We start from the raw sequence: 12,698 nt of genomic DNA, 5'->3' as shown, positions 1-12,698 counted from the left end.
ACTGTGAAGCCGGCTAGGCTGAGAGACCGATTGGCCCAAGGAGGCCAAGGAAGCTTCGGGGCTGAGTGGGGATTTAAACCTGCATCATTCCACTTCTTGAGGTGGGGCTCTGACCCCTTCAGGACCCTGTCTCGAGCATTTCAGACAGAGACTTTGATTGCGGCTGACAAATTTAGAGTTGCCAGCTCTCCGTTGGAAAATACCTGGAGGCTTTGAGGGTGGAGTCAGGAGAGGGTGGGGTTTGAGGAGGGGAGGGGCCTCAGCCGGGTCCAATGCCACAGAGCCCACCCTTCAAAGCAGCCATTTTCTCCAGGGGGAGCTGATCTCTGTCAGCTGGAGATCAGTTGTGAAAGCGGGAGATCCCCAGGCCCCACCTGGAGGATGGCAACCCTAGACAAATTCCAGAACCCCTCTATTTCACAAGGCTCTGCCATTTTTGAAGCAGATGCGTCTTCATTTTGTAACTGATTTTACAACGTTATCTGAAGGAATTTGCTGCCACAGGGCACAGGGAGAGCTTAGAGACATCACTGCATAAACTTCCTGGAGAACCGCATTGCTTCGGCACGACAATGGGACTTCAGTAGGGAACTTGCCTCCATGTTGAAGCAACTTTGGCCTATCAGAGGCTATGGGCCAGGGTGGACCCTCCATATTCAAAGGCAGTGTACTTCTGGATACTCATTTATTGGGGGCAGCAGCAAGGGGAAGGCTTTGGCCTGCTTGTCCTCCTTCTGGGCGTCCCAGAGACTACAGGAAACAGCAGATGACCACTACAGGAAACTCTTGACAAGTACACTACTGGTGGCCACTACCGGAAACTCCTGAGCACTGCACTACCGGTGGCCACTACAGGAAACTCCTGAGCACTGCACTACCGGTGGCTACTACAGGAAACTCCTGAGCACTGCACTACTAGTGGCCACTACAGGAAACTCCTGACGACTGCACTACCGGTGGCCACTACAGGAAACTCCTGAGCACTGCACTACCGGTGGCCACTACAGGAAACTCCTGACCACTGCACTACCAGTGGCCACTACAGGAAACTCCTGAGCACTGCACTACCGGTGGCCACTACAGGAAACTCCTGACCACTGCACTACCGGTGGTCACTACAGGAAACTCTTCCTGCGGGGCTTCATGTAGGGTCTTTCTTTCAAGAAAAACATTTCCATGGGGTCTGCTGACGAGAGAACCGCCAGCAACTCACCTTATCGATGTAGCTCTTCCCCAGCTCCTTCACCTCCTTCATGTTGATCTGGGCCTTCACTTTGTCTTTGCCTTTCTTGCCTTTCTTCTTTTTGCCGCAGCATTTCTTACAGGCGCAGAAGCAGCAGCAGAGGAGGAGGAGGGCAGCCACGATGAGGATGGAGGCCAAAGCCCAGGGCGGGACTGAAGCAGAGCGGAACAGTTAAGGGAGAGGGGAGGAGAGCAGAGGAAGGCAGCTGAGTCTGGGGTGGGACAATGCTTGGTACTGATGCAGAGCGCCTTGGCACTCTGGACAGGAGCTGGGCTGCTGCAGCAGAGACTTCTGCCTCGTGCTGCCCTCTAACACAGGCAGTGTTCTCTCTAAGCTGAGTTAGTGTGAGCGAGCTCACAGTTTTTTAGCCTCTGGCTCACACATTTTTGTCTTAGCTCAGGAAGGATGGCTCCAGACCAAACTAATTTATGCAGTAGCCAAATTGCTGGCTCACAGCTTTAATGCCAGTAGCTCACAGAGTAGAATTTTTGCTCACAGGACTCCATAACTTAGAGGGAACAATGAACACAGGCCGTATTCATTTTTGCGCCACTTCCACATCCTTTGTGCAAACACTTGTCTTTTCAAGAAGGGTCATTTTTCAAGCTCCTGGCATTTTAATCCACATAGCCTGCCCTCTCCCCCCCCCCCCTTTTCGGCTGCATAAGGTTCATGTATTCAAGCAGAGTTTCACAGACATGAGGACTGGAAACTTTAAAAAAATACATAAAAGCAGGCAAGGTGAGATTTCAGTAGTGCTTTGTTTGCACTTGAAGGGAATTTCAAAAGACACGTGGGGAAAAAAGGCCCATGTGCGTGGGGAAAAAAGGCCCATGTGCCAAGAAATGCAAACGTAAGCGATCCAGGGAACGAAGCCATATCTGACTGGATCCCAACCCGGTGTCTACTCTGGAACCCTGGACTGGAGAATGCCCAGCTCTACCTACTTGGTAGCTTGCCCAGTTTGTTCATGAACTTGTCCTTCATGTCTGAAAAGACGTTCTCTTTGCTGGGCATCTCGGTGGCATTGAGGGACGACTCCTGCTGGGGCTCCGTCACCTCCGGAGCCACCATGGCTGACCTCCGGGCCTCGTTCATCGTTCAGCCTGCGGGAGGAGAGAGAAAGATAATTGATTCGCTCTTTCCAATTAGAGCTGTGAGTTCAAGCAGTTCTAATCCATTAAACCTGTAATCAGTAATTTTCAAAAAGCATCCCAGTTTAATGGCGAAATTCAGTAAAAAAGGAACACACACACACCCCGCACAGGGCTTTTAGCAGGGCCACCAAGAGAGGGTGGTCACTGGTCAGGGGGGTGGGGGGGCAGGAGCCGGGGGGGTGCAGCAGGCGCCAAGTACCTTCTCCTCCTCCTCCTTCACTGATCCATAGGATTATAGTCTGTGGCTTCACGTTGGGTTAGGGGAGGGGGGGCTTTCAGAGGCAATCCTGCAACCTGTGACTGTAGAGCCAAATGTATGGAATGAAAATATGGCTTATTAAGTTGGTATACCTGGGTCGCGAAGAGTCAGACTCGACTGTACGACTGAACAACAATACCTGGGTGCAGGGCCTTTTTTGTAGAAAAAGCCCAGCAGGAACTCATTAGCATAATAAGGCATACCCAACAGCAGAAACTCATTAGCATATTAGGCCACACCCCAGATAGTACCGCTCATTAGGATATTAGGCCACACCCCCATGCTACCAGAAGTGTGGTCATCCAGCCACACCCACCTTTTGCTTCTTATTTTGTTTACCTTGTTTGTTGTCAAGACCCAGGAACTCCTTTGCATGTTAGGCCACACACCCCTAATGTAGCCAATTCCAATGAGTGTCTGCTGTTGGGTGTGGCCTGTTATGCTAATGAGTTCCTGCTGGGCGTGGCCAACTCAGGAGCCAGCCGGAACTCCGCTCCTGTGCGCTCCTGCCCAAAAATAGCCCTGCCTCGGTGGGAGAGGTGGGATGCTAGCTAGGTTTGCCAGCTCTGGTTTGGGAAATACCTGGAGATTTGGGGGTGGAGTCTGGGGAGGGCGGGGTTTAGGGAGGGGAGGGGAGGGTCCTCAGCAGGCTATAATGGCACAGAGACCCCTCTCCAAAGCAGCCATTTTCTCCAGGGGAAGTGATCTTGATCGTCTTGGAATGCGTTCTGAGTTGTCTTATCATTAAAGTACAGATGAAACTCAGCCTGCAAGTGGAATCTGAAAAGTGACTGGTTTCCAAGCCCATTTATTCCGCTTGGAGAGTGTTTGGGGGACCAATTTACCCAGATAAGAGTTGCCAACTCCAGGTTGGGAAATACCTGGAGATTTGAGGGGTGGAGCCTGAGGAAGGTGTGATTTGGGGAGAGGAGGGACTTCAATGTGGTATAATGCCACAGAGTCCACCTTTTTAGTGGCCATTTCCTCCAGGTGAATTGATCTCTGTCACCTGGAGATCATTTCCAATCCCAGGAGATCCCCTGCCACCACCTGGAGGTTGGCAAACCTGCCCCAGATAGACTGTGCTTAATTTCCCCAAGTGAATTAGTGAAGCAGTCACTTGTTGCCAAGAAATAAGCCCCAGGAGCAGAGTGCCTTCATTAGAACCAATGAAAACATCAGAAGAGGATGAGGGCAAGCGTCCGAGTTCACCAGAGCTCTTCATCAGGCTGGCTCTGAAGCAAAGCAGACAACCCCAGAAACAAAAAAGAAGAGAAACCAATTGCGGGTCAAAATGGGAAAACTCTGTTTCTGCAGTTTGACATAGTCTTCAAATGGAATGGAGACAGTGCAATCCTCAGTGCGTACACTAAGAGGTCCTGCTGATTTCATTGGGACTTCTTCACTGGGGCTTAAAAGAACATAAGAGAAGCCATGTTGGATCAGGCCAGTGGCCCATCCAGTCCAACACTCTGTGTCACAGTGGTCAAAACCCAGGTGCCATCAGGAGGTCCACCAGTGGAGCCAGAACTCCAGCAGCCCTCCCACTGTTGCTCCCCAAGCACCAAGAATATGGAGCATCACTGCCCCAGACATAGGGTGCATTCAGACGGGGTGTTTCAGCCGGCATAAACTTCACCGGTTCCAACCGGTGCAGTTTATGCCAGTTGAAACGCGATCACACTTACCTCCTGTCTGCAGAGCCCATCGCTGTATGCCCGTTAACACACAGCGCTTGTCAGCAGTATTTTTTTTAATCAGTTTGCGCATGCGCATAGGCAGCCATCCACAGAATGGTGATCTTCGTGCATGCGCAAAACACCCCGTCCCGAAAAGCATGCCCTGAAGAGAGGACTTACTTTTAAAGTTTAAAGACCAAACTGGCCTCCCTGAGGTCCCGGACTCCTCTAAAACCTTAAACTAAGGACCTTTTTCTTTTTCTTTAAACAAATGCCGGGGCGAAGCTTCGCCCAAGCGCATATCACCGACCTAACAAAAAAAAATGGTGGGTGAAAAGCGGAAGCCTCAGGCTTCCAAACGGAAGCAGCTCTACAATGGTGGAGAGCGCTCAGACAGGGGGTAAAGCGGTTACAACCGTTGCACTCAGGATACCACCACTTGGGGACCTAGTAGCAGAATAAACCGGTTTAAAGCTCTTTGCAACGGTTAGGGATGGAAGGCAGATGTTCTACGTGTGAACGCCGGTAAGTACACCAATTCCAACCGGCACCTATACCATTGTAAATGCCCCATCTGAACACACCCATAGTGTTCCATACCTTGTGGCTAATAGCCACCAATGGACCTTTGCTCCATATGCTTATCCAACCCCCTCTTCTTCTTCTTCTTTTGTATTGTTGTATTTTTATGTGCATGTGTGAGTGCGTGTGCACCTGGAAGTCATGGCGACCTCTGGTGACTGACCCCTGGAGGATATTCAGAAAGGTGGCTAGATAAAGCCTGCCCCGCCTCCTGGCTCTGGCATTCCAAGGAGGTCTCATGATGCTCTCATGTTGTTTTAATTCTTGTTTCCAGCATTGAAGTGGCAAACCAACACAATAGTGGCGTGGAGACGAGCGGATTACGAACCTCTCAAGTAACACCGTTCGTTTCGATACAATTCTTTGTCAAAATCTCAATCTTCCATGGTCTTCATATATTACTCTTCACAAAATGGAAATCCTAAATCCCAAATGCTTCCTCAGTGGCTCACAGCATACAGTATCAAAGGTAAACTTACATCGGACAAACTGTCATTGTCATTGTCATTTATTTGTATGCACGTTTGCAGCAATTTTCCATTACTTGTTACTCCTTATTGCTGTACCCTTTGTGTTATTGTATATTCCAAGGAGGTCTTCCATCAAAGTACTTGCCAGAGTCAACCCTGCTTAGCTTCCAAGATATTATGGGATCGGGCTTGCCTGGGCTATCCAGATTAGGGCTATCCAATCCCCATAAAGCTATGCTTGTAGTCACCACCACTTCCTGCGGCAGTGAATTCCACGTGTTAATGACTCTTTGGGCGTAGAAGGACTTCCTTTTATCTGTTTTAAGCTTACTGCTCATTCATTTCATTGAGTGCCCACAAGTTCTTGTAGTATGAGAAAGAGAGAAAAGTACTTATTTATATTTATTTATTTATTTATTACTTTGATTTTTTTACCCCGCCCTCCCTGCCAAGGCAGGCTCAGGGCAGCTTACCTACGGAACCAATAGATAAAACAGCAATATAAATATCAATTTAAAATACATGATAGAAATGTTAAAACCATGAGTATATCGATGGCGACGCGGGTATGGTAAAGTGCATTTAGAAACGTATATTCAACAGTACATCCACTCTTGGCAGGCTCAGGCTGGCAGTAAAGTCGGCACCTTCTCTATCCCATGCTTAATTTTGTACACCTCTCTCACGTCACCCCTCAATCACCATTTCTCCAAGCTACAAAGCCCTAAAAGGTAAAGGTAAAGGTTGCCTTGCTTGAAAGCCAGTCGAATCCGACTCTAGGGTTGCTGTGCTCATCTCCGTTTCAAAGCCGAAGAGCCAGTGCTGTCCGAAGACGTTTCCGTGGTCATGTGGCTGGCATGACTAAACACCAAGGCGCACGGAACGCTGTTACCTTCCCACCGAAGTGGTACCTGTTTATCTACTTGCAATTTCTTGCTTTCGAACTGCTAGGCTGGCAGGAGCTGGGGCCAGAGACGGGAGCTCATTCCGTCATGCGGCACACTCGGGTCTCGAACTGCTGAACTACTGACCTTCCACAGCCTGCAGTTCAGTGTCTTAACCACTTGAGCCACCGCAGCTCCTTACAAAGTCCTAGCCATCCGTATTTAGGACTGCATCCTGTATTAGGTGAGGCCACATTTTCAGCAGGGAGATTTCACTGGATCACAGCACACTGAAAGCACACAAGCCGACAACAGTTTGGATCTGCCTCTGGGGTTTAATTGGCCCAGCCAAGTCCCTGATAGCAAAAGGAAAGGGGAAAGGTGGTGCTCATTCTATTAGCAAAGTTGGAGGCTAATTTTAGGTGGTCCATCAGGGATAAACTGGGTCCAGCTTCCCTACCTGAATGGAACTTCTGCCACCTAAGAAATAGTGATGGGACTCTGCTGCTGGTAGGTTGGATGCCCTCTGACAGGTAAGAGGCAGGGTCCTAAGGTAGCCGGGATGGATCTTTTCAAAGGCACCCCTGTCCCTGAAGAGCCCTGGGTGCAAATGGAGATCTGTTTTGCATTATCTGACCAAACTTAATCAGCGCATTGTTTGTATGAGGCTGTTCGAAGATTATTACAAGTTGCAGAATGGACTTTCACTTTGAGTTGTGGGGGTGGGGACGTGATCCCCCCCCGCCCCAGTCTTCTGCAGCACTTGAAAGCTTTCTCACCACTGTGTGATTTTTTAAAAATTGATCCTGATGAAAGATACTACACTACAATAGCTTTTGGATTTTTCTTCTTGTACACCAGGGTAGGTACTTGTCATTTGAGTTAGCAATAGTATTTCAAACCAGTAGAGCTGTACATTGTATGTATTTTGCACCAAACCTGGAACATCTCTATTACATAATTTTATGTATAAGAGATGAACATTTATATTATTATTATTATTTAAAGCATTTATATCCCACCTTTCCCATGGTTCAAGGCAGCTTTGTACCGTACGTCTCCCACTAAGCTCACAAAGTGACTCATGACATAATCCTCATTTTTTCCTCACCACAGCAACTCTGTGAGGTAGGTTAGGCTGAGAGAGTGACTGGCCCAAGGTCACCCAGCAAACGTCCGTGGCAGAGTGGGGAATCAAACTGGAATCTTCCAGATCCTAGTCTGAAGCTCTGACCACTCCACTGCACTGCTTGCTCCTTCACTGGACCCTTTAACCCTTCCTCCCTATTTAAAAAAATTTATCCTGGCTCACGACTAGCGTTGCCAACCTCCAGGTGGGGCCTGGAGGTCTCTTGCTATGACAATGATCTCCAGACCCCAGAGAACAGTTTCCCTGGAGAAAACGGCTGCTTTGGGGGATGGACTGGATGGCATCGTACCCTGCTGGGTTGCCTCCCCCCCCTCCCCAAACCGAGCCCTCCCCAGGCTCCACACTACAAATCCCCTTGCATTTCCCCACCCAGGTGTGACAACCCTACCAGTCGAGACCAGTGTGCTCACCCATTTGAAGAAGAGTGGGGGGGGGACTAGATGTCCTTGGCCCCAGCTTACCTGTGAAGCCAGCCAGCACACACACACACCCAGTGCTTCATCTGCTTTGGGAGCCTTGGCTGTTGAGACGCATCTTACCAAAGACCTCCAGCTTGAGAGGGTGGTGGAGAGCCAGTGGGGGTCTAGGGTCTCTGGGGGGGGACTTCAGTTTAGACCCTGCCGTCACTGTCAGACATAATGTGCATGGGTGTGATCTTCAGCTAGTGACTCTTTCTCAGCCTAAGCTACCTCCTGGGGTTGTTGTGAGAGGAACATGGAGGCACTGTGGCCAGGTACGTAGTCCCGTGAGAACTCTCTGGAGGCAGGACAAGATGAGAAAATAGACTGAACTGTCTACTGCGGGGCCATCTCCTCCAGTACGTCCCTGGGAGAGTGTTCTGGTAGTTGGATAGAAATCTGCTGGTGGTCCCTGGCTGTCCTCAAGGAAGGCCAGGGCCCTCTCCGTCCTGACCCCGACCTGGCGGAACTCTCTGCCAAACACCATCAGGGCCCCGCGGGATGTCACGCAGTTCCACAGGGCCTGTGAGGCAGAGCTTCTCCGCCAGGTTCTTGGTTGAGGACAGCAACTGTTTTCCATCCTGGCTGGCACCCTCCCCTTCCTCCTCCAAGTCTCCTCCCCATACCCAGTAGGTGGTCGCAGTCTGGAATTGGGAAGAAATTTTTCCCAATTAATCTTTTTAGATTGCTATATAATATTATTTATGTATCTACTTCATGGTTTTAATGTTTTTATAATATGTTGCATATTGCCCAGATTGGGTGAACAAATAATAACAACAGCAACAACAACAACAACAACAACAACAATAATAATAATAATAAGAAGAAGAAGCTCAGTGAAGCTGTTCTTCACAACCCTGTCCCTTTTCCTCTGACTGTTGCTCCTTCCCTTGTTAGTTGATGCTCGACTTTTACAGGTTTTACAGCACAGCCTGTTGTGAGATATGTATTTATCTACTTTATTTGTACCCCAACTTTCTCCCTCTTGGGGACCCAGATTGGCTTAGGCCATTCTCCCCATCTCTGTTGCATCCTCACAACAACCCTGTGAGGTAGGTTATGCTGAGAGCACGTGACTGGCCCAAGGCCACCCAGCGAGGTCCATGGGTGACCTCCAAGGAATAGCAGGGGTGTGACACAGAGGCAGGCAATGACAAAGCCACTTCTGAAACGTCTCTTGCCTTAAAAACAAGTCTAGCGCGCCACCTAGTGGTGCACAATGCTAAAAGAGCTAGAATTTCTGGATGCCAGGCAATCTTAGGATCTCCTGGCTATACTACACACAAGTCCATATGATAATAATTATTATTTATGCAATGTCATGGGGGGGGAGAGGCAAAGGGAATCTTTGTTTGGGGAGGCCACGCTGATCGCTCTTGCTGTCCCTTGCCTTTCAAACTCATCTTGTCCACAAAGTCCCGTCTCTTTTAATCTTCATTGCAATGAAGCCTAGCCATGCAATCCTAAACAGAGTTACACCCTTCTAAGTTCACAGAAGTCAGTGAGTTTAGAAAGGTGTAACTTGTCTGAGGATTGCACTGTAGGTACTGCTAACTGCTACTCAATTAATTCCCTGCCAGAGGAGGTTGTGATGGCCCCAATCACAGATGGCTTCAAAATGGGACTGGACAAATTCATAGAGAATAGGTCCATCAGTGGCTACTACCCATGGTGACTAAAGGGAACCTCCATGTTTAGAGGCAGTAAACCTCTGAGTAACAGTGCCTGGAGACAACATCAGGGGGTAGGGTTGCCAAGTGTTTTTGAGCCGCAGCGGGAGACTCCCGGCTGGTGGCTGGAGTGCGCACGCGCGCGCGCCACACTAGCGCTGCCAAATCCCCCCCGGGGGGCGGATTTTCCCCCGCTTTGGAGGCCTGATTTCCGCCCCCGCGGAATCGGGGCCCGGGGGAAACTTCACCCCCGCGTGCACGTCACCCGGATGTGATGTCGCACGCTGGGGGCGGGACCACAGCCATTTGAGGGGAAAACTCTATGATTTCCCCTCAAATGGCTGTGGCCCCGCCCCAGCGTGCCCGGCGTCATGACGTCACATTTGGGTGACGTAGATGCGGCGTGAGCGTACGCACCGGGAGCTGCCCAGGAGTCCCCCGCCAGGGAGGTGAGTGCCATTTGGCAACCCTACACCACACGCACGTCACCCAGAAGTGACGTGACGACGCCGGGCACGCTGGGGGCAGGGCCATGACCATCCGAGGGAAAACCATAGAGTTTTCCCTGGATGACCGTGGCCCCGCCCCCAGCGTGCCCGGTGTGGTCGCGTCACTTCCGGGTGACGTGCATGTCGGGGTGGGGTTCCCCCCGGGGCCCAATCTGCCGGCGGTGGGGAACGGGCCTCTGGGGCGGGGGTTTCCCCGCCCCCCGGGGGGACTTGGCAAGCCTATCAGGAGGAGACTTCAGGCCCCATGCCCTGCTGCTGGCCTTCCAGAGTAACCAGTTGGCTGCTGTGTAGAGACAGGATGCTGGACTAGATGGACCACTGGTCTGATCCAACAGAGCTGCTCTTATGTTCTTAAACCACCCTCCCCTTTGTGGTTGGCCATGATTAAGAAATAATCATACCACCAATCATGTGAATCAGGCTAGGCTGAAGGACAATGAGGGATTCATAGGAGAGGAAGGATTCAGCCTCCCAATCACATATCCAGCACCCTCGCTGTTCTGCCAGACAGACCTTCTTCTTCCTCTGTATTCATGGTGCACACACAATGAACCTATCCATGACGCTGCCTTGGTTCATCAAGGCCACTATTGTCCATTCACATTGGCAGTGGCTCTCCAGGGTTCCTGGCAGATGCCCTTCACATCATTTACAACCCAAGATACTTTAGCTGGAGAATCTAAGGACTGAACCCAGGACCTTCCGCATGCCAAAGAGATGCTGTATCGCTGAACCATGGCCCCTCCCTAAAATACACAATGGCAACATGGAGCAAAGTGTCTGCTTTGCATGCAGCAGGTGCCAGATTCAGTCCTCAGCATCTCCATCTGGAAGGGTCAATTAAGAGACGCTGCCAAAGACCCTGACTCGAGGCCAGTCAAAGTAAACCACAGATGAAACCTTGATAGACCAATGGACTGGTTTGGCATGGGAGATTTGGGGGCTCAAATCAAAGTCCCGTGAGCCTCCGGTATGGATTTTATGGGACAAACCCCAGGTGTGATCTTCCATCTGATCTGAGCCCTCGCTGTACCTGGACTTTAGGAAAAGGCTCACACTGATGCTGTCCTGACAAGTTCCTTGCACATGAAGCATCAGGGAGAAGAGCTCTACCTACCTCATCCTCAATTCACCTTTCCTCTCAGGAGCTCATGGTGGCGTACCTGGTTCTCCCTCCCTCCATTTTGTTCTCACAACAATCCTCAAAGGTAGGCTCAACTGAGAGAGAATCTTTAGTCCAGGCAGGGCCGGCTCGAGGTGTTTCTGCGCCCTAGGTAGGGTTGCCAGGTCTGGGTTGGAAAATCCCTGGAGACTTTGGGGGTGGATCCGGGAGAGGGCGGGGTTTGGGGAGGGGAGGGGCCTCAGCCGGGTACAGTGCCATAGAGTCCGCCCTTCAAAGCAGCCATTTTCTCCAGAGGAGCTGGTCTCTGTCAGCTGGAGATCAGTTGTAAAAGGGGGAGATCCCCAGGCCCCACCTGGAGGCTGGCAACCCTAGCCCTAGGCAAGGCTGCCTTATGGCACAGATGCCAACCTCCCAGTGGGGCCTGGAGACCTGGAGACCTCTGGAGCCAGCCACCCTTTTGCTGCTGCCACCACCGCCTCCTCCCCCCGCCGCCGCCACCAAAGGAGGGGGGAGGCACAGCTTGGCGCCCCATCCAGGGCCCGGCGCTCTAGGCGAATGCCTACTTGGCCTAGTGGGTGAGCCGGCCCTGAGTCCAGGGAGCTTCAAGCCTCACGAGGGATTTGAACTCAGGTCTCTCCCATCTTTTTTCCGGTGCACTAACCACTGCACCACACTAGCCTGGCCCTCTAGCTGAGCCTTCTGCAAAGCAGGCCCTGTTTGATGTGGAGGAGCATGTGTGTGTGTGCGCGTATGCCTGTGAGCATCTCCCCCCCCCCATGTAAGCTCCAAAATCAAAACACAGGTTTACCCTTTCAGCAAGAACTAGGCCACACAGTCATTGTGCAATGAAGTGGACAGGCCAAGCAAAGAGGAGGCTGAGAGAGGGGATGGAATGACTGCGATTTGCAAACGCATCAAGGGGGATTAATCCAGGGGTGAGGAGCGAGGTATTTAGGTTAAACGAGTCCTTGAGTAAAGCAGCAAATGGATATATGCTGCCCAGGGGCTGACTGAGCCTCGTGATTGGCCGGTTCAGGTTTATGTGCTTTTGGTATGAGATTTGAGAGGGGGGGAGCAGGAAATGGGAGCTCAGAGGGGGGCAAACGAGGGGGGAGGGCACATCCGGCCTGGAGGATCCTACCCTCCAGCCTTCAAGCTGTCTTTGTTGTAGTAGCCTGCTGGATCCCAGCACTGGTTAGAAGAAGAAGAAGAGAAGAGATTGGATTTATACCCCGCCCTTCACTACCCAAAGGTGTCTCAGAGAGGCGTATTTATTTATTTATTTAATTTTATTTATACCCCGCCCTCCCCGCATTGCGGGCTCAGGGCGGCTTACAACAATAGGCACGTAGTGCGATAAAACAACAATAAAACAATTTAAAACACTTAATACATGGGCCACGCCCAAGGATCCCACGTGACTCAAACCCTCTCTCCCTATTGCACAACCCCAGGGGAGGTTACTGTGGCCTCCTGATGTTATTGCCACATTGGCTTCCGGTGGTGCTGTA

The 12,698-nt window shown here is 50.9% G+C and overlaps 1 protein-coding gene across 1 annotated transcript in view; it reads right to left on the bottom strand.

The window, feature by feature from the left end:
* Nucleotides 1-12,698, bottom strand: part of SYT5 (synaptotagmin 5) — a 46,951-nt gene that overhangs the window by 9,445 nt on the left and 24,808 nt on the right. The window contains exons 2-3 of the mRNA XM_015420772.1: nucleotides 2,191-2,349; nucleotides 1,214-1,395 (exon numbers count right to left, since the gene is read on the bottom strand). Of these exons, the coding sequence (XP_015276258.1) occupies nucleotides 1,214-1,395; nucleotides 2,191-2,341 (333 nt within the window). The 5' untranslated portion in view covers nucleotides 2,342-2,349. The remainder of the gene's footprint in view (nucleotides 1-1,213; nucleotides 1,396-2,190; nucleotides 2,350-12,698) is intronic.

The sequence above is a fragment of the Gekko japonicus genome, unplaced genomic scaffold (assembly GCF_001447785.1).
Source record: "Gekko japonicus isolate JY-2015 unplaced genomic scaffold, Gekko_japonicus_V1.1 scaffold1715, whole genome shotgun sequence".
NCBI lineage: Eukaryota > Metazoa > Chordata > Lepidosauria > Squamata > Gekkonidae > Gekko > Gekko japonicus.
Note: the sequence above shows the minus strand (reverse complement) of the source record. Positions and strands in the feature narration are given on the sequence as shown.